The 22,116-nt window shown below is 42.6% G+C and overlaps 1 protein-coding gene across 3 annotated transcripts; it reads left to right on the forward strand.

Moving 5' to 3' along the window:
- The first annotated feature begins 1,251 nt into the window (after window positions 1-1,251).
- On the forward strand, window positions 1,252-21,110 carry RGR (retinal G protein coupled receptor). 3 transcript variants are annotated; one of them, XM_083738093.1, is made up of 7 exons: window positions 1,252-1,559; window positions 10,290-10,446; window positions 13,245-13,366; window positions 15,012-15,165; window positions 16,568-16,685; window positions 16,993-17,106; window positions 17,921-21,110. In XM_083738093.1, the coding sequence occupies exons 1-7, from the start codon at window positions 1,478-1,480 to the stop codon at window positions 18,062-18,064; spliced, it is 891 nt and encodes a 296-aa protein (XP_083594219.1). In that variant the 5' UTR covers window positions 1,252-1,477; the 3' UTR covers window positions 18,065-21,110. The 3 variants fall into 3 exon arrangements, with proteins under 3 accessions (XP_083594219.1, XP_083594220.1, XP_083594221.1); XM_083738094.1 differs by lacking the exon at window positions 1,252-1,559 and adding an exon at window positions 6,564-6,715; XM_083738095.1 differs by lacking the exons at window positions 1,252-1,559; window positions 10,290-10,446 and adding an exon at window positions 12,751-13,065.
- Window positions 21,111-22,116: the final 1,006 nt, after the last annotated feature.

Here is a 22,116-nt window from a genome sequence, read left to right on the forward strand (position 1 = left end):
ATGGAGTGGCGCCCTTTAGTCTACAATAGTTTTTGGCTAGGTGCTAATATGTTGTTTTTTGGGTAGGTGATTGAGCGAGTTGTGGTGAAGCAGCTGCAGGTATTGTTGGATGAAACTGATTATGTAGACCTATCTCAGTCCAAGTTCAGGCCCTGTTCGGGGATGATATCAGCCTTGGTCACCTTGATGGATGGCCATTATTGGGAGAAGAAAAAGGGGAATGCAATATTGCTTCTTCTGCTCAGTCTCTCACATCTGATGACAAACCTGCCAAATTCACACTTTCTGAAACAATATGTGAACAGAAAGGCAGCCATTCTTCAAAAATTGCACTTCTTCGAATTTTGCAATGCAGTACTCCAGTCAAGTAATGTGTAGAAAAATGCATATGATAAGGTTTAGTGTGCATAAATGGCTACACAGCAGTGAAAACAGCACACAAGAATGCATTGTAAGAGAAAGTCGCCTTGCAAAAATGTGTCTATTCAGAGAAATTTGCACTAACATGCGGATGAATTTTCACAAGCATTTTTTGTTATTATTGAAACAATTGCCAACTTGTTCAGAAATGTGGAAAGCTGAATTTAAGACTAGAAAAATGAGAAATGGAGAGAACCAAAACTGGCAGATCCATCCATCCTTCCTAGTGATAACGTGAGTTCTACTAGACAACAAATTTGACACATGGCCTAGCATTTTGTAGCAGCTCAGCTGAGCATTGGCCAGCACCTCTAACTGGTCCCAAGTTTGAAATGTATTTTGTGAATCAGCTTTTAGTGGGACTTGCAGCAGCGGGCACCAACTTGCAAGGGGCCATGGCCTTTTGAGCAGGCTTTTTCTATGGGAGCAGCTCAGATATGTAACTGTGGTTTGCTCATCTGTAAAGTTATTAGCAGCCCATTACAAAACAAGACCAGAAAGGAGGAAAAAAGTTTCACAAAAATTGCTGGCCATTGGATTTCTTTCATAAGAACCACAAAATATGTGCTCCAGAAATTCCCTTTGTCCCCTTTCCCCTAATTAAACATTGAATAACATTTGTTGCTTTTATTCAGGTCACTCCCCAATTACCTCTCACTCCCCCACTGGCCATTCCAGCATCCTTTAATTCTTTCCCAGTGTTGCAGAATTAACCGGAGGGCGTTCTTAAATTTCATCCCTACAAAGAGCCTGTTGTGATTTCTGTGAATGCTTCTCCTTTTGCCACAATACACAAATGCGATTTGCAGCAGTTGCAGGGGGTGCGGGGAGATGGGGATTCTGACGGACTCATTAAGGGCATTTTTGTAAGGATTGCCATGCTGGCATTAAAGCCCCAAAGCTTTTCTATAAGAACTTTCATGTGTCAGCACGCGGATTGGCCCTTTAAGAAGGAAGGATGTCTTAGACTACTGGGAAATTCAGTGAAAAGAAGTGATCGGGTCACTTTTGTGGCTGGGGTGGAGAGCCCAAAATAGGGTGCATTTTTCTTGCAGACATGGTTACTTCGGCATACCCTGTTCCTGAAGGCTTCACTGAATTAGAGGTGTTTAGTATTGGCACCGCCCTGCTGGTAGAAGGTAAGCTGGGGTAGCTCCAAATAAAAATGGCTTCAGAAATAGAAGTCAACACATATACTTTAACCACCCCTATTTATCATGGAGGGGACACGGGTGGTGCTGTGCGTTAAACCACAGAGCCTAGGACTTGCCAATCAGAAGGTCAGCGGTTCGAATCCCCGCAACGGGGTGAGTTTCCGTTGTTCGGTCCCTGCTCCTGCCAACCTAGCAGTTCGAAAGCACGTCAAAGTGCAAGTAGATAAATAGGTACCACTCTGGCGGGAAGGTAAACGGCATTTCCGTGCGTTGCTCTGGTTCACCAGAAGTGGCTTAGTCATGCTGGCCACATGGCCCGGAAGCTGTCTGCGGACAAAGGCCGGCTCCCTCGGCCAATAAAGCAAGATGAGCGCTGCAACCCTAGAGTTGGTCACGACTGGACCTAATGGTCAGGGGTCCCTTTACCTATTTATCATGGATGGGCCTTTATTTTCCATTATGCTTTGCATTTGATCTTGATAAATCAGCTTTGTGGAACATGCTATGAATGGCTTTTTAAAATTGTTAACACGTTGCACAACAGTATCCTTCAAGTTTCAAGCCCCTCCTCTGGGTCTCTAGTAGATAGATAGTGGAATGGGAGGTGGGTTGCAACTTACTCTAGGACATGCACTCACAAGGGCACAATCTTCCAGTGCATTTTCTTCCCTTCCTCCCATCACTGATTGCAAGCATTGCTGAATTTATTTGAGTTGCAGCTGTTCCATAGTAATACCAGTGGTGCAAGTCAATAATTCCTGCTATACACTGGAGGAGAGGGGAAAGGTTGCATGTTCTCATCATGCCCTTGCAAATGCTGACTCTGGACCTCTTACCTGCCTTGTTGAAGGGGCGGTGGCATCTGTAAATAGTAACATGTATTACCGGTATTTCATCCCCTTCCAAATATGATAAACCAGGTTTGTTGCATCTTGTCACACACACACCTTGTTCTGCTGAGTGGGGTCCTGGGCATCTATCCCCAAGACCTGTCCCTGATAACGAAACCCAGGTTCATTTTTAAACACTTTTAGGAAAAGATTATGGCCAGTTTACAGATACCTTTGCAAGATAGACCATTGCAGAGTAACTTGATTCATTATATGTATCTTGATACAGCATATGAAGAATATAATGGGCACTGATGCCCAGGCGGTGATTCTTAGTGAGAATATGAATGTTACAAAAGTGTCTCAGTTTTTCAACTGGGGAAAATGTTGGAGGGTTTGAAGCAATGAAAAATGGATGTGATGGAATACTGTTGGGTACAGGGTCATTGTAGTTACTGTGGTTACATCTTCTACAATTCAGATGAACTGGAGGTGGGATGGAGACAGGATTAAATGCAGATATGACCTCTGAAGGAAGGAAGGAAGGAAGGAAGGAAGGAAGGAAGGAAGGAAGGAAGGAAGGAAGCCTGTGTTAAATAGAACTAATAATAACCACATTCATAATATGGCGCTTCCACTCAGAATTGAAGGGTCTCAATTCCAGAACCACAGACAATAGATCAGGAAATAGGATTACAATAGTAACTACTTATCAGACTGGTATAGGTGAACATCAATTTTGATTGCACCACCATATTTCATGGTTTCTTCCATACTTTCCTTGGAAATAAGACCCATTGATTTCATTGAAATATATGAGTCACGTCAAATACGAGGTCCAAATCCTAATGTGGATGCCATCAAAAGAGAATCCCACAATGCAGAAGACCAGGCACTTGACATCTGCTCACCACTTGGTTCACCCAATGATTACAGAATCTCCATGCAGGAATGTGCAGCACTTGTGGAAATTCTGCATAAGACAGAGATGAACCATATAGTGGGAAAGCGTGTTCTCCTTCATGGAGAGCACGTGTTGCGGTGGGGGCTGGCAGGACACTCCAGAGTTGTGGGGCGGGCTAATTGATTTTTGGCCACTGTTGTGATGGGCTTCCCTTGTTGTTGGGAAGAAGTTAATGTTGCCATTTATTGATTGACAGCCAGAAATGTTAAAACTCCCTGCACGAGGCATAGAGCTTCCTCTTTTCGCCCGTGCATCATATTGCCCGTCCCTCCCTCCCTATATTTAGGGTTGTTCGCTTTGACCTTGCTATGCCTGTCATGGGGTTGTCTGCTCTTGGGGCAGGGGCCTGGTAGGAATTTTGTCCATCTGGCTGATTGGCTGGGGCCATCTGGTTTTTGCCTACTGCATAGCAAATCATCACAACTTGTAAGGTTGCGGTTAGGCATTGGTTTATGGTTTGGTTGGTTGAGGGGCATGGATTGGCTGTGCCTGCCCCTCTAATGCTGCTGCTGCAGGGTATTCCATTAAAGGAACACAGGGGCTCAACATTGCTTTTGTCCGAACCCTGTCAAGGGACTAAGGCCATGCAAGAGCCCCTGGTTGCATTTGGGGAGGGCTGAGGACAGTTTCCCTGCTCCGTCGCTATCCCCAAAATGTATTCCCCTTTTCTGACTTTCGCAGGCTTGCGGAATGTCAGTCTGTCCCCCACTGGGGGGCAGATAGTCGTAACCAATGCCTAAGCAACCACTCACATTTTTGTAATTTAATAAAGTTGTGGCCAAAATTATGCCAAAAGCCTTTTAAAAAATTCTATGTGGTGTGTGAGTTATTTGGGGTGACCTGGGGACCTTGACACGCAATCAGTGTTCGAAACTGAGATATGAATGCTAGCTAAGTTGCACCTTAAACTTAGGTTATGGGCGCAACAACGGAATGTCCAGGTGTGCTTTTTTATAACAAGAAAATAAAGCTGAAAATGAATGAACTTCAGCTAATATCTTACGTTCATTTTTCACATGGTCTAGTCCTTTCCCTGCCCCCCCCCCCCAATATTCTTATGAGGGTCTCTTCTCCAGTCTTCAGAGAGTGGCTAGAAGTGGGGAGTCAGAAAAAGGTCCTCCTTTTCTTCCAGCAGTGGCAGTTTTAATCTGAAATCTTAGGTGCAGTACTGTACCCAGAGCTCAGAAACTGCTCGCGTTAATGCAATTGCCTGTCGCAAAACGTGCCTAGAACAATAGAATACCTTCAAAACACCTAGTACACCTTCAAAGGCTGGTGGGAACTGTAAATGTAATAACATTTAGCATTTTTTTTTCACTTTAGAAGCTCAAAGCACTTTATATTATATATCATCCTTAAAATATTACATTATACTTAATAAGATACCATGTAGTATAGGTCAGTGCTATTTTTTCCATTGTAGTTGAGAGGCTGAAGCTGCTTAAGACCTCATAGCTCAGATTAAAAGGTCTTGCCATTTCTCAGGTGCTTTGCATAGTTTAAGAAGACCATCTATGGATGCAAGAAGCAATCCTGAAACAAAACAAACCCGGGAACTAAAATGATTTTCCAGAATAGCCTTTGGAACTACTGCTTAATCCAATGTTCGCAGGCTTTCAGATGACAACCTGAAATCATTATGGGCATGGAGAAATGAGCAATTGTAGTCAGGTGAATTTATTTTACAGAGTTGTGTGGTACTTTATTTATGTAAGCTGGATGCCAAAGAGGCTTTATCAAAGTTTCCATAGCTGGGATAAGGCTGTGCATCCATGTGGATTTTGCATGTTTCACTGTGTTTTTCTATGAAACCGTGGAATCTGCTCATCAGAGGTAACAGCTCTGCTGTTTATTTGATCATATATTTCATTGTGATGGTCATTTCACACTGAGGTAATTTCATGGGGAAAGGCCATAGGTCAGCTATAGCGTGTCTGCTTTGCATGCAGGTCACAGGTTCAGTCCCTAGCATCTCTGCGTAGGGCTGGGAGTATCAGCCTCTAAAACCTTGAAAAGCTTCTGTCAGTCAGTATAGGCAGTCCTGAAATGGAAGGCCTAACGGTTTGACTCAGCATAAGACAGCTTCCCATGTTCCTACTTTTTGAAAGAGTTTGGTTCACTCTCTTAAAGTCTCATTTCATTTTCTGAGTTGCTCATTTAACATGTAAGTGAATTAAATGATAAAGGCAGCTTAACATTATGTAATTTGTTTGTAATTAGTGGTTATTTACCCATGATAAATGTATTTGTATGGAGGCCCAAGTAGGCCATTTATTAAGAGAAAGAGATAGCAAGCTATGGTTACATATCAAATTATCCAAGAAAATTAAAGGTAAAGGTAAAGGGACCCCTGACCATTAGCTAAGACCTTACTTCAAATAGCTGTTCACCACAGTACTTTCTTTGGTTTTCAGACTAAGGCTGCTATGCCAACCCCACTTACCTGGGAGTAAGCCCCACTGAATTCAGTAGGACATTCTTCTGTGTAGACAAAGCTAGGGCTCTTCTGTGAGGTAGATAGCAATGGGAGTTGGGCTAGACTCCATTGTTACTTGAGATTTATGTTGGAGCTAAATGCTTGCATGCATGGACATATGAAGCCTAAGCTGTACACAAATGAGAGGAAAACTTGGATGAAATAACGGTCACTCAATCTACATAAGCATAAAACCAGGAATGGATTAATTTCTTATCCATATTGCAACAGTAACTGCTGTAAAGACCATCAGCACATTCCTGTTTTGTTTCCCCCTCTGTGAACTATAATTTTCAGAGCTTGCTGGTAATGGCAGGTGACTGCTGTCAATTGCTTGTATTATGGGGATTTTGGAAAAGGTTGCACAGAGAGCTCATTTCTCATAATACAGTGCTACCTCAGGTTAAGAACTTAATTCGTTCTGGAGGTCCATTCTTAACCTGAAACAGTTCTTAACCTGAAGCACCACTTTAGCCTCTCGCTGCCACTCCGCTGCCAGTGCGTGATTTCTGTTCTCATCCTGAAGCAAAGTTCTTAACCAGAGGTAATATTTCTAGGTTAGCGGAGTCTGTAACCTGAAGCATCTGTAACCCGAAGCATCTGTAACCCAAGGTACCACTGTACTGTACTCAGTCCAAGTCCATGCACCAACTGGCCCTTTAAGAAGGAAGCTGCTTTAGGCTTTCGGAAGAGTCAGAACATCTAGCCAAAAAAAAAGGAGAGAGATTGTCACTTGGAGTTTGCTAGTAGGGGAGGCAGAGCCTAAGCTAGTCTGGCCTTGCTGCTTTAAAGATGGCAACACCACACACTCTCCCTGAAGGTTTCACTGAAGTTGAAGTTTTTGGTTTGGGCACCCTGATGATGGCAGAAGGTAAGCTGGGATGAAGGGTGGTGTGGTCAGAGAATTCTTAGATCAGATCAGACCTTCTTGCTGTTTCATTGCTCAAGCAAAACTGTGGTTTGAAGAAGAAGGGGGAAAGATTATATATAACCACATAACACTTTCAATAGAGCAGTATAGGCTTCAGGGTAAATCTTGTTTCTATGGCTACGCCATTGTTCATTATGCCTTTATGAAACAGGGCAGAGGTTGCTTGCAAGGCATGTTATGCAACAAGGCTATTGAGGAGCAAAAGTTAAGTTGGTTGTTTTGAAGGATTCCAGGAATAAAGATCTTTATTGTTTCTGTTCCGTATGGACTTAAAAGGTGCTTTTGCATTTAGGACTGAGGATTCATACAGATGGTTCATATCTTACTGTTTATTCTGAAACTCATCGCTTTCCATTTGCGCCTATTTTTTTTTCACCTAACAAGGTTATATAACAGAATCTTGTATACTTGAATGAAGATGCCCAAAATAGGCTGAAGGACACATCATTCAACAGCACTGGATTTTAAGCATGTCACACTCACAAAAGAAAAACCTGTCTCGAAAGTCCAGCTAAATGGATTTTGCCTCTATTTCCTCTTCTTCACATAACTTGTTGTAGGAATTTCAACAGACTGTGCAAATGCATTTGCATTAGTAATACATTAGCTGTGTGTCTCAGCTTCACAGACAGTTGTGCTAGTGATAAATTAGCAAACAGCCTAGCTGAGAATTCTGATCCTTTTGGTTATTTATAGTTTCGTTTTTATACTTTGGCTGAAACCTGTTAAGTTTTGTACCATTTTTTTCCCTTTTACTGTGCTTTTTAATGTTGTTACTAAAAACACAGATAATTGCCTGCTGACTTTTAAAATGATATAAAAGAAGGCAATCTGGTAAAAATTAAACACACTTTTAGTTCCCAAGTAATGAAAAATTCAAAGAATTAAAAAATGCATCTGTCTTACTGAAATCAGTCACTTTGTAGCTGAAGTATACTCCATGTGTGATGACTCTATGCATATGAAATTTGATGGTGGCATATGTCCCTGTCAAGCGAAAAAAATGCTTTCATTCCTGCTGATGTATTTTGGTCCTCTTCTAATGGTCAAAAAGAACTGTTCAATTCTTTGACTGGGGAAAATATTTGACCTCCAATCCAGTTGTGTGGATGACAGATACATTTACAATACAAATCTGTAAATTTGCAGCCAGATGTAAGCCCCATTGAGTTTGAAGGGACTTACTGCCAGGTAGGTGTATTTAAGGTTGCAGCCACAGTCTTAGTAAAAATATGTTGGTGGTGGGTTTTCAAGGGATTATCTCCGCAGGGAAAAGGACAATGTAAGTCGGATGTCTGCCGCTGAAGTTTTGTAATAAATGCAGGGCACGATCCAGTTTCATTGATATCCATGGCACAAAACTAAGCACGTGTGTTTAACTCTCTTGTTTAAATCAATGGGAATTAAAATTACTTAACTCTGGCTACATCATGTCTTAAGATGGAATTCAGTGTTGCTCTAGATGCAAGCATTTCTGCTGGCCAGATTGAATGATATACCCTCTCTCCCCCCCCCCCATGCTGTTCTGGGTGTTCTCTGGACTCCTCAGAGCTGATTTGGAGGGGGGCAGATATGGGGAAGCATGTGAAGTGAGGGGGGAAGCCCTGTTGTGCTAACAGGACCCATGGCACTGGCTCTCACTAGCTTTATTTAGTTGAATCTGGCCCCTCGATTATAACTATCCAGCAATATAATGGATGTCACATAAAGTAGAAGAAATTATTCGAATTCCAATACTATGCACACTTAATTGGACACGGTGGACCTCAGTTCTGAGAAAACATATATAGCAGGGGGTTGGACTAAATGACCCTCATGGTCCCTTCCAGATCTACAATTCTATGATCCCCAACTAGCTCAGTATTATCTACAATGAATGACTGACAGTGGCTCTCCCAGATTTCAGGCAGGTGTGTCTCCTAGGCTTTCCTGGAGATGCTGAGGCTTGAAGATTTATTCTTCTGCATGCAAAGCAGAGCTGTGGCTTTCTCCCAATAATATAAAGGACTAAGGTCATTTTAGTTCACAGGCAGAACAGTCCTAAGTGGGGCCATGGGAGATCAGAATGGTGTGAAGAGTTATGATTGCTGCCCCAGTAAACCATGATAAGTGCCTCTAATAATCCTGCACACTTGTGTTTTGGAAATTTGAGGATACTGAGAATTATTGCAGGGCAACTCAGGAAGACTTCCAATTGGTTTTGGCAATCTGCAGATAGCTTTCATGGGAGATCTGATTTTTCTGAAGCTTCAGTTATACCATCTTGCTCGAAGGCACACTTAGGATTGCTCCTGAGGCTGAGGGAGCTCCTAGCGATGTCAAACTCAAGATGGCATGCTTACAGTCACCTGACTGGCAGTATTAGTGGTATTAACATCTTACAGACAAGAGCATGTCTGATCCTTTTACCCACACTTACTTTCCTACTGAGGGCCATCCATCAATACGTTGAGAATTAAACCAATTTTGTTTCAGCTATTCCACTGAATAATTTGTAATCCTTTCTCTCTTCCACCTCCTTTTAACCAACTCCCCCCTATTCAAGTCTTTTGTCATACCAGATTTAGCTTTCCATAAACCTGAGTTGTTTATCATCTATATAATCAATTCTATATAATCTATATATCTTTATAATCTGCATAATAAAATTCCTTATTTATTTGTCATGATTGTTTGCTGTACATGTTTATATTTTTAAAAAAAAATGCAAATTATTAAAATAATAGACTGGGATCTATTGTAACCCACATTGGTCTCTTGGAAAATGAATTTAATTTGTTCCGCTTTTTAATAAATTGAGAAAAATAGAGGTGTGCTAGAGACACAGACAGATGTTGTCTGGGGCTAGTGTGAATTTTAGTCTAAAACTTCTGGGAAGCACCTGGTTGGAAAAGGCTGCATCTCTTAACTGGGTTACTAACAGTTGGCTGTTGTTTGGTGAGGAACAAATGTCAATAAGGAAAACACCATGCTATTTTTATAATTAAAAAATGCAAGTAAAAGCAAAGAACCAAATGACCCAGGAAAACTGAAAATGTGTTTTGCCACAGTTATTGTGCTTAAATTTAAAAACAGCCCTGGGTGGTTAAGCCCAGTTTGCACTGGAACCATGGTGAGGGAGTGAAGTTAACCCCTTCTGATATTTGTCCATTATTTTTGTTCTTTCTTTTGACCAGTTATCTTAGTTGGGTGTGTGCATGCAAAACTCTCTTGTACTAGCTAGAAGAATAGCATTGGACACCACCCTCTATTTTTATGCAAATCAAAAGCCCCCATGTTTCAATTTGATTCCTTATTCTTCTCTCTGGCTGTAGTTTATTGTCATAACTAGTCCAAGCCAACTCTGATTGTTATAGATAGATGCAGGGATACAAAAGTAACTATGTGAGTAAGAAAAGTTGGGGCATTGTTGAATGCTTGGTGGTATCGCTGGTGTAGTTTGTTCTGGTCCATCTGAGTCCAAGCATGAGCGAATGTTATAAAACAACCTTTTTAAACCTGTGCTTGTTTTCAGCGCTGCTTGGATTCTCTCTGAATTTGCTGACCATCATCTCTTTCTGGAAAATCAAAGCACTTCGAACGCCTGGCAACTTTCTGGTTTTCAACCTTGCACTGTCCGACTGTGGAATCTGCACCAATGCATTCATTGCAGCTTTCTCTAGTTTCTTAAGGTAGATTTTATTTATTCATTTATTCAAGAATATAACGTGCCTTTCTACTAAAAAAAAAAGTGCTAATGACAATTGATGTGTTTTATCTGTCCTTTTAAGCCACTGATAAACTAATGTGTTTCAGAGGTGTGATACTCACACATGCTGCTTCGAAAATAAATTAGGGTGCTACAATGTCTGGACATACAAAATTCAATTCTATATAGTAGAAGCTCCCAGTCTTCTTAAACTGACCATTCCTATATTTGGTGTTAGCTCCTGGTAAGAAGAGTCATTGTGCAGTGAGTCAGGAGAGAATGGAGCGAAGCATCCAGATTCCATACAGTTTGCACCGCAGATATATCTTATTGCATGGACAGGCAGAGTCCCCCCCAACCCCAGGCGACCCCCTGAGCAGAATAATGACTCAAGACAACGTGCTATGGGATTAAAATTGGTCACAACTTTATTAACTTTCAGATGTAGGGAGACCTTGGCTCAGGCATTAGGCGTTTATCCCTCCCAGTCCCCAGCCGGGGATCTGCGAGACATCAGGGTTATCCAGAATGTGGGGGGGTTGGGCTGGCTCTGGAGAACATATATTCAAGCAGAGAGCCCGCCCCCCCCCATTTCGTCGCCGTCGCAAGGGAGAGCAACGACAACCACTCGGTGTATGGCCAATGCCTCCCCCCTCAAGACCCCTTTAACGAGGAACCCTGGGATCACCGCCACAATGGGGCCGTGGATCACTGATTCATGTCCCCTCCCATTTAGGAAGATAGACTAAAGGATTCCGCCCAAGGCCTGAAACTGCCAAAGTTGTGACATTTTGCTACGGGGAAGGCAAAACCTGCCAATGCAGGAAAATTCCTTTCTGGCCCCTCAACAGCGACCATGATGTAGAAGTGCCCACGTACCTGTGGAGAAGATGTTAACCTGCAAAAAAAAAAAGGCTTAACTGAGGGAGGGCAGGGTGGGAGAAGCTCTGGAGGCAACTGATGCTTTGCAGGTAAGATTCACCTTCCGTTGTGTGGGCAGGGTGATCCCTCCCCCTACTTGGCCGATCCCCTGGCAATGCCTCCCCAGGGGGGATTGGGCGATTGGCTGAGGTAGGCAGAGACCTCCAGGTATCCAGCCTGGGGCGAGCAAAGCCAGCCCGTGCTACCAGAAGCCGCACTGGGACCTGGGGGGCTGCACGCAACCATGCAAAAGGCACCCCCCCCCCATTTGATGTGGGGAGCGATCATTGCTTAAATCTTCAAGCTCACATAGTCTCTATGAGGCATTCCACATCCCCTTAGCTGTATCATCTTTCCTGATGTGAATGAGCTGGTCATTTTCCACAAGCAGGCAGATCGCTGCCTTTGCTTGCCTCTTCTCGTTGGCCCAGTTTTTCAGGGTTGTCAGTAGGTCTGTCTGTACTCAGCATTTTCCACAGGTGGGTTTCCAGTAAGATTTCTAGTTTGGATTTCCATAGTGGGTTGTTCCTGTTGCGCAGCTTTTCAGTACCCAATTTCAAACCTGAACTGCTTCCCATTTTCCCCTCAGATGCTTTGTTCTGCTTCTGGTTTACTTTCCTTTTCTCTCAGAGCCAGGCTCGCTTGGGAATTACAGGGACAAAACTACCCAAATTGTATAGAAATTTATTTATTTATGCTACTACAGCAGCAAGAATGCTACTTGCCCACAAGTGGAAAGAAGCAGAGGTCCCAGGAAAGGAAGAATGGCTACAGAAACTCATAGAATATGCAGAAATAGCAAAACTTACTGGAAGGATAAGAAATCAAGATAACAAACTTTTTAATAAAATAATGGCAATGGTTTATTGATTTTTTCAGATAAATTGTAAACAGATATAAACATTAGCAGGATTATTGTAATAACCCACAGTTTCACAAGAGCATATATTAGATGAGCAAGTGAAATGAATTTAGCTATGCAGAAGATATTAAAAATAAATAAATTTAAGGAACCACAAAAAGAGGGGGAAGGAAGTCCAATTTTGAAATGTTAAATTGATTGTAAATGAAATGTATAAACTTGAAAGGTATAAATAAAAACTTTTTTTTAAAAAGAGCCACACTTGCTTGTGACAGCAATAGTGTTTCTGAGCCCATAACCAGTTAGCAGAGAGATTGGAATAAAGAGAAAAAGAAATGGATAATACTTTACTTAGGGTAAAGTGAACAAGAGCAGGGTATAACCTGAGGAGAAATATACAGAGAGGTTTTTCTTTTCTTCAGCCAGACCTGCACAGAGGAGAAGCTCCTTCAGAGCCGCTTGTCCCTGCAAACGCCACTAACTGTCAAATCTCAAATATCTTGCTCACTTGCAATTCTTTCCCAACTGACTGGAACCTCCAGCCACTCAGAGTCTGCTGTGAGCCAAAACAGAAAGAGTATTAACCTCTTAATTCACACACTGAATGTTCCCTGTCGTTGTACTTCCAACAAGACAAACATAAAAGATACAGCATGAGTGGACCCACATAACTCTGGTGATGCCCACTTTGCCTTCCTATTGGGGCTGGCAAGATGAGGAAACTACCTCAGGTGGCAAGATCCACAAGGACAGCAGATTCAGCCTCCAAGGGATGCATTGCCCACTGTTGCTGCTGCTGCACTCCCCCATGTTCCTAAAGTAAATCTTTATTTTCCCCCCTTGTTCCTGATATAAGTCTTCCCTCACCCCTTCTTCCCAGGTGGGTGGAGACATTTTGTGGTTCACCTCAGGTGGCAAAATGTCTTGGTCAGGCCCTGCTTCCTATCCAGGTAGGGCGTGAGATCAGTGTTCCAATGTTTTCATTTATCTCTTTTCAGATACTGGCCCTATGGCTCTGATGGTTGCCAGATTCATGGATTTCAAGGATTTTTGACAGCACTGACTAGCATTAGCTCTGCAGCTTCCATTGCCTGGGACCGATATCATCAATACTGCACTAGTAAGTACTAGCCTGGTATTTGTATAGATCTAGATCAGGCATCTCCAAACTCAGCCCTCCAGATGTTTTAGGACTACAACTCCCATCATCCCTAGCTAACAGGACCAGTGATCAGGGATGATGGGAATTGTAGTCCCGAAACATCTGGAGGGCCTAGTTTGGGGATGACTGATCTAGATCATTAGTTCATTGTAAATTACACCTACCCCAGTTTACAAGAAGGAGAGATGATGTAAAAGTATTACAAATTGGTGAAAATTTTCGAAAATTTTCACCTATGATCCTTTTCTTTTACTTCTTTATTTTTTCTTTGTTCTTTTTTTCTTTTTTCTGATGTATTATCTTTCATTTCACTCCTTTATTGTGAATATCATTTTATAGAGGTATAAATAACTGTAAATATGAAAAGAGGCAAAGTATTCTCTAATTTTTTTCCTTGGTTATATGTCTTTTCTTTTTCCTTTGTATTTTCTTTTGTTGTAAATATGTATGTTTTCTAATTTGTACTTAATAAAAATTATTTTATAAAAAAGTATTACAAATTGGTATGGAAACATGACAAATAAAATACTTAAGAATTTTAAAAAAGGTTTGCTGGTAGAAAGTGGAATGAAGTTTTACCACTTTAGGACAAAGACCTCCCCCTTGTGCAACAGGGCTTTCTGCCCATCTTCCATCCTTGCATGCCCCCCTCGTGCCCTTCCTGAAATCTCCTCCAGAGAATGGGGGGAACCCAGAACAGTCTGGGAGCATGCAGGGGTAAGGGCACATGGGGTGAGGAGAGACAGGGGAAGTCTTGTTGCATAGGGAGAAGTTCTTGCACAAACCAGATGACTTTATTTGATACAAACCTTCATCTTTGCCTATCAGTTTAAATCATATGTGCTTTTAAAAAGCATCAGACATTGTTTGCAGTAGCTCTGAAACAGACGTTAACATTCTGAGAGCATAATCTTCCATGAAATGTTTTGGAAAATAACAAGTACTATGGATGTGATGGTGCTACCTTGGGATGGTGGAGGAGGGGGGGAAATGTCCGCATTTTCTGGATTCTGGTAGATGCACCAGATATATTGCAATTTTCCAAGGTAGAGGAGATACTTTTCTGGCGTGGAGAGCAAGAAACATGAGGAACATCTGCTTCCTCTTCATTCTGCCACATTACAAGTCCAAAGCATGACAGTAGGACAGTAAATTCTTGGGCATGACAGTAAATTGCCTGTAGAACAGGGCCCATGATGCAATACTATTGATATGAGGCATTGTAATTGTCTCATGCACCAGTAGGGAAGACAGTGTTATCTCTACCTTAAATTGGATTTGATTGTCCATGAACAATTTAAAGTCAGAATTTTAAAAATTATCTTGTCCTAAGTATCCATCTTGAGTCAATCTAAAGCAGCCTTCATTGGAGTGTAGAAAAACAGATATTAGAATTTTTAGATAGATCCAAAATATCATGAATGTTGGCTTTTTCTTTCACCATCCATTGTCTTAAAGAGGAAACTCCCTGTTTCAACATGTTAGTCACTCCTTTTTCTAACCACGGCCTACTCTCTCAATAGAAATCCCTGGTCAATTGACTCGGAGTTGCTGCTTTTATTTCCATTCCAAGTTTATGAATCTGATTTCTTCTCATTTACAGGAAGTAAGCTACAGTGGGGCTCAGTGATTTCCATGGTGATATTTCTATGGCTTTTTGCTGGCTTTTGGGCTGTGATGCCTCTTCTAGGATGGGGTGAATATGACTACGAGCCACTAAGAACATGTTGCACATTGGACTATAGCAAAGGAGACAGGTGTGTTCCATCTAGGCATTTATGCATGGCTTTAAAATAAAAATAAAAAGAGGCGCAACTAGTAAAAATGAATTTTACAGACAAACCTATACATGGCAGTGGCAAAAGGTTGCCTGGCAGAATATCGCTCTTGTGCTGCTAAAATGCAGCTATCCTTTGACATTCTGAATGGTGCAATGCGGTTCTCCGGCCATGTGACATGTTCAAAAATGCACATACTGCGGTAAAATATGCATAAAACACACACGTTGGTGACAATCACTTGCAAAAATGCATTAGGGGAAATTGCTTTGCAAAAAAAAATGTATATGAGGCGAAACTGAAATAAACATCATGCATATTCAAAGGATTTTGCATTGAAATGCTGGTGGATTTTCGTGAGGTTGTTTTTTAAAAAAGTTTGCAAGCTAATGTGGAGAACTGAACTTAAGGCTATGTCCTCCCTTTATATAGAGTCCATGACGTATAGCCACGCAAAGGCGGTGATCGCCCAAAGATTAAGGGATATTGCGAGACAGGAGGACATAGCCCGTGTGAAACCAGGGCTGTTTCTGGGGGAACAGATGTGCTGAGCTGCTCCAGCTCGCTACATGGCGGATATCCACTACGTGGAATACCGCAGACTATTTACCGCAGCTAGGCTGAATGTTCTTGACTCGGCGGTTCTGAAGGGAAGATATGGAGGAGTCCCATATGACCAGAGATTATGCCATTGTGCGTTGGGTGAGGTAGAATCCACGGAGCACATTTTACTGAGCTGTCCCTTCTACAACGATTTAAGACAGTATCTTATAACCCCATACTTACCCCAGCTTACTCCCCGACAAAGAGGAAAGCAGACAGCATATCTGCTAAATAAGTCTTCTAGGAAAACAACTTTGTCAGTGGCTAAATTCCTTTTCCTGGCACTCAAGCGTCGGAAACGTACAATTGAATGCCTTGATGTGGGTTATCTGTGAGAGGTTGAGTGCTGTGGCCCTACCTTATTCATGTACCCCTACGATGTTTTAGTTTATAATTCTGTATTGTGTTTTATTTCTGTGTTTTATTTCTGACTATTGGTCGAATAAAGATTGATTGATTGATTGATTGATTGAACTTAAGGCTAGAAAAATGAGAAACTGAGAGAAAGTGAAATTGATGGATTTTTCCATCCCTGTGCCTCGCCTGCCCCACCTCCACTAATCTTATTGTGCCTCCTAAGAAATCAGGCAGCCCGCCAGAGAGAGTTGTCCTACAGAACTATTATTATGTTTAACACAGAGAGCTGCCCCTTAAGATGTTTTGCTAAACCTAATTGAATATATGATTTCTCTCCGAAGTGGTTTTTAATATCAGTTATATAACATTGCAAACAGAATAACTGATCTCTGTCCTTTCCTCTCTTCCCTCCCCCCTCCAGGAATTATATTTCCTATCTTATTCCTCTGGCCCTTTTCAATTTCTTGATTCCGGTGTTCATCATGCTAACAGCCTATCAATCGGTAGATCACAAATTCAAGAAAACAGGACAGTTCAAGGTAAGAAAATACCCCAGCATATAAAGGGTTGTACACAGCTTCCTTTCCTGCTCAAGGAACCATCTCCTATAGCTTGGTTGTATAGTCTGATACACAAAAGAAGCAGTCTTTCAACTTCCTCATGGTTGCCATCTAAAGGGGGGTGGAATCTGTTTGTGGCAAAGTGCTGGAAACTTTTATTTTGTCTCGAAATCATGTGCTCCTGTTGTAACCCAAGGGTTTTTGTGTGTTGTATCGATCTTAACTTTTTACAGTATATGGGTTTTATCTACGCAATGCCACGCTCTCTGTTCTTGTTTTTTTCCAGTTTAATACTGGTTTGCCAGTGAAATCTTTGGTCATCTGCTGGGGTCCCTACTCGCTTTTATGTTTCTATGCCGCAGTTGAAAATGTGACTTTCATCTCCCCCAAAATTCGAATGGTATGTAAAAATAGCCCGAGAGCACAAAGATCTTTCGTGTAATGCAGACAATTCTAAGCACTTGGTATCAATGGGAGAGTACAAGAAAGAACACTCAGAAGCCTGAGGCAAGGAGACTGGAGCATGCAGCTCAATGGCAGAGCTTATTCCTTGCATGCAGAATGCCCCAGGGTCAATCACTCGTGTCCCCAGATATGGCTAGAAATGTCCCCTGTCTGAAATCCTGTAGAACTGCTGGCAGTACTAAGCTAGATGGATCAATATTCTGCCATGGTATAAGGCAGCTTCTTGGGTTCCCATCCATTCCTTTCTTCTCCATTCCCCCCCCCCCTTCTGCTGTCTTCCCCAAGCACAATCCATTTTAGACTGTAAAATCCTTGGGAACAGGCCACTAACCCTTTTGCCTAATTCTGCAAAGCACCGTATAAATGGATGGCAGTGGGGAAATAAACATCATCGCCCCCTGCCTGGCCACTGAGTCCAGGCAAAGAGGAGCACACCTGAGATCCTGGCAAATGCACCACAACCCAGAGGAAATGTGCAGTCCCTTGCTCCTCTGGTAGAGCCAAGAACGGTTGTGTGGGCCCAAGATTTAAGGAGCGCAAATGGAAGTGGCAGAACATAGGAATAGAGAGAGAGTGGACAAATGGGAGAGGTTGTTCCATCAGTCCCAGCTTAGTGAAAAACATGGCCGCTGTTAAAAATTAGTTGCTGATCAGGGTACCACCCAGACCTCATACATTTCATTATGAAATTCTTTGTAAACACGAACCCATCCTTATCTAACTTTCTTAAATGCTCTGCTTCCTAACAGATCCCTGCTGTTATTGCCAAAACCTCGCCAGCCGTGAATGCTTTGATCTATGCTCTGGGGAACGAGAACTACAGAGGGGGGATATGGCAGTTCCTCACAGGACAGAAGATTGAAAAAGCTGAAGTTGATAACAAAACAAAGTAACACACTGTGGCATTAAGCAAGGGCCTCTTCACATACACACGCTACATCCCTTAAATGTACACCTAGATTGGGTTTTGAAGTGCGCACTCGAAAATATCATGACATATTGGTGTTTGAAACTTTGTACGTCATACAGGCATGCTCGCCAGGGATCCAGGTTTAGCTGCGTACTCTCATTGAGTCTCCCACTCTGTGTTAGGCTTGTTGCTGTGTAATGTGTGAAACAGTCCCAAATTGAGGCAGGCCCAACTGGAGGCATCCAGTAGCAGAAACCACTTACTATGACTCCAATCGACTGCGGTCTCACACTAGAAATGCTTTGCATTGTCTACCAGCAATTGTCGCATTACTGAAAGGATGCCGTGCAGATGTCGCTGCCGAACTTGCCTCTCCATCTGCCCTGTGCCACTTGCCAAATAAGATGCCTCTAACCTCTGCAGGTCACTCTCATTTTACATGTCCCTCAAATGAACTGCAAACTGTGAGGCACATTGTTTTGTTGTTGTTGTTGCAAGATGGAACTGCAGGAAACCAAGCCGGGGGGGGGGGGAATAGTGGGGATCTGTTAAGGCTTTCTGCTTGTTTGTACATAGGGTATTTCTGGGGTGTTGAGAAATTAAGGCAGTATCCAGTATTTGGGGCATATGTTTGTGCCTCTGTTTTCCTATTTGCATAAAATGGGTGTTTGCAAAAGGAGGGAATTGTTTCTAAAATTCTTACTGTTTCATGAATACCATTTATTTAAATCTGGCAACTGATGGAGGGATGCGTGACTGGATCTCTCATCAGTCAAGCCTGCCAAATCAGTCTTCATTATGTAATGTGTTGCGCAGGTTTAATGCCTCTCATCTTAGCAATCTGCCTGGCGAGTTCTGTATTGCTATATTAATGTTGTGAGATGTATTGTGATTTCAGTCAAAAGGCTGAATGCTGATGCTGATGCTGTTCCCACCCGCAACCCCAGAATGTTTAATAACACAAAAAGGCTCTGTGCAGGGGTTATGCCAAACTATGTCTGAAACTGCATAACTGTGTTATGTCTGAAACTGCAACAGCTTACAAGCCACAGTTTGTGAGGTGCTGCCAAAGTAGATTCCAAACTATGGCTGGAAGCTGGTTTGCAGTAATTGTAGCTTTCTGCTATGTCTGAGGTCCTAGGCCACAGATTCTGGCATTGCTAGAGTTGAACATTCTTTAACCCCAGTTAGTGGAAATATAATCATCTGATGATGATGAGATAGAAGCAAGGAAAGTGGGGGGTTCCTTCTTGGGGCTGCAATATACAACAAAAATTGTCTTTCCCATGTACAGAATCTCCCATGCTAAGCAGAGTTCCTAAGCAACTTTGGATTGAATGCCTTGCATGAGAGAGACATGGATGCTAAAGTCCTTTCATTTTAGCCAAGGCAGGAAGGAACACACACCATCTTGTTTTTAAACTGCCTTGTGTCAAACTAACTCATTATTGCCAATGGGTCACTGTTAAGAAGAGCTTCATGCTGAATTTTCCTTAATGAGTTGTTGTTTTTTAAGGCCCAAACAGAATAAAAGATGGAGGAGCTAATCATAACTATTTAGGCAGGTTATTATGATATAAAAGGTATTCCACCTCCTGGCACAAGAATATATATTGCCCCTTTCTCATATCAGCCTAGTTTTTGTTGAGGGCTCAGGTTGTACCACGGCAGAGCAGACTTCAGGTAGGGCCTAACGTGACTGAATACTCTTCCATTCAAAAATTGATGCTCTCCAGATGAAAAGCTAGGTCTAAGCAGGTCCAACTAGTGTTGGGATAGCTCAGTCGGTAGAGCTTGAAACTCTTAATCTCAGGGTGATGGGTTCAAGGTCCACACTGGGCACAAAGATTCCTGCATTGCAATGGGTTGGACTGGCTCATCCTTGTTGTCCCTTCCAACTCTACAATTCCATGATGCTATGATTCTATGATAGACAGCAAACCAGCTGCCTCCTCCCTGTGCCCTGGACCCCACTCCTGGCACCACACCACCATCACCTCTTCATTCTTCCCCTGCTCCCAATGATGCCCCCTCATCCACTGCTTCCACCAGCTACCTTGGGGCCACTTTGCTCTGCAGAGCACAGTATTCTTCCTCAGAGTGAGGCATTGTGGGTAAAGAAGCCTGCCCCGCCACCGCAAAGTATCATTTAACGTGTTGCGGTAATAAACAGCATCACTTGAAACAGGCCTTCTCTGCAGGCTCACCTTGCTTTTGTTGCCTTGTTCTGAGGAAGGGACCTCAAAGGCAGAGGCAATAGCCAAGGGCAGCACTTTGGGACCCCTGCTACCACTTTCCTGCGGCAGTAAAGTGGTGGCAGAACTCTTGAAGTCCTGACTAGCTGTCACTGGGCTGGAGGTGGTGGCCAGCTGGCCATTGCACCAGCCGCAGTCTGCTAGCCAGTCAACAAAACAGGAGCAGGCAGTGCAGGGCTCTGCAAATGGTCGGAACCGGCAAACAGGCCAAGAGGACACCAGTTTGCTGCACCTTTACATCTGAGACAAGCGGTTGCCTTGCCTTATGGTGGGGCACCGTCCCTGGTTCTAGCCTCCGTGACATGCTAGTTATCGATGTGAAGCAATGTTTTTCGTATGATACACACAGAGACTTACTACCTCACTAAGAAGTAAGGTGAAGGAAACATGGATCGAGGTTGAGGGAAGCCTGATATATGTGGCTTTGGCCACAGTAGAAAATGGAGGGAGAATAATCTGTTATTTCCTTGCAGTATTGGAAGGAGGGGGGAAATAACAGCCCTGATTGCTATATCCCAATGTGTGAACAATTTCCATGGCAAATGAGGAATTTGTGTAAGTGCAAATACGATTAAAGCAGCATAGCCAGAGCTTAGTATAAAACAAGTGCTTGCTTTATATTTCTCCATACTTTAAGCCTCTTATATATTCAGAAAAGGATTAAGAAGACTGTACTCTTGTGAGGACAATGCACAGTGTCAACGTGCTGCAGCCAATTCAACGGCAGAATAAAACATGAGATAATAAACTGGGACCAGCCAGATGTCCATCCTAGATCTGAATTTGTCATTGTATCCAGAAAACCAATAGCAAGGAAGGGAGTACATTATAAGGCGTGTATGAACTGTTACCCAGAAAACCACAAAAATAGTTATTCCACTCTAAGACCTTTGCTGTTGACTGATGCTTCAGTAAGTCCATCAGTAAGCAGTGGCAAATAACTTTTGTCCACAGAGAACTTTCAACAGATCTTTTCCAGAATTATTATCAACTGAATTTGTCACTTGCTTGTTACACAAAAAAAGGGTTCCCAGCAACTTGCAACATCTTAAGAGCATAAGCATTGTATATATATCCATACATGTACACACACACTATAATAGAAGTGTGCAATTCTTTTAAAAAAACAACAACCCACAAACAACCCCCAATTACAGCAGCAGAAAAGCTTCAGCAGCAACATTTACAGGAAATAATGTTTTCATAGCCCATTGGAAACCCAGGTAAACAGGTACATTTTTATCTCATGCTGAGAATATGTCAGCCAAGGAACAAGGCAAACCTTGCTTGGGGAACATTCCACAAATGGGGAGCCACCATTGTAAAAGTTCTTTCCCCCATCAACATCTTCCAAGACTTCTTCAGAAGAGGTCCTCAGATGATCCTCCAAGAGTCTAAGTAAGTTCACATTACGAAAGGCATTCCATAAGATATTGGGGTCCTGAACCATAAAAGGTAGAGGACCCCTGGATGGTTAAGTCCAATCAAAGGTGACTATGGGGTTGCGGTGCTCATCTCACTTTCAGGAGGGAACCGACGTTTGTCCACAGACAGCTTTCCGGGTCATGTGGCCAGCATGATTAAACGACTTCTGGTGCATCAGAACACCATGACGGAAACCAGAGCACACAGAAACGCCATTTACCTTCCTGCCACAGTGGTACCTATTTATCTACTTTCACTGGTGTGCTTTCAAACTGCTGGGTTGTCAGGAGCTGGGACAGAGCAATGGGAGCTCACCCCATCACAGGGATTCGAACCACCAACCTTCAGATCAACA

The sequence above is a fragment of the Podarcis gaigeae genome (assembly GCF_964106915.1).
Source record: "Podarcis gaigeae genome assembly, chromosome: 5".
In the NCBI taxonomy this organism is placed as follows: Eukaryota; Metazoa; Chordata; class Lepidosauria; order Squamata; family Lacertidae; genus Podarcis; species Podarcis gaigeae.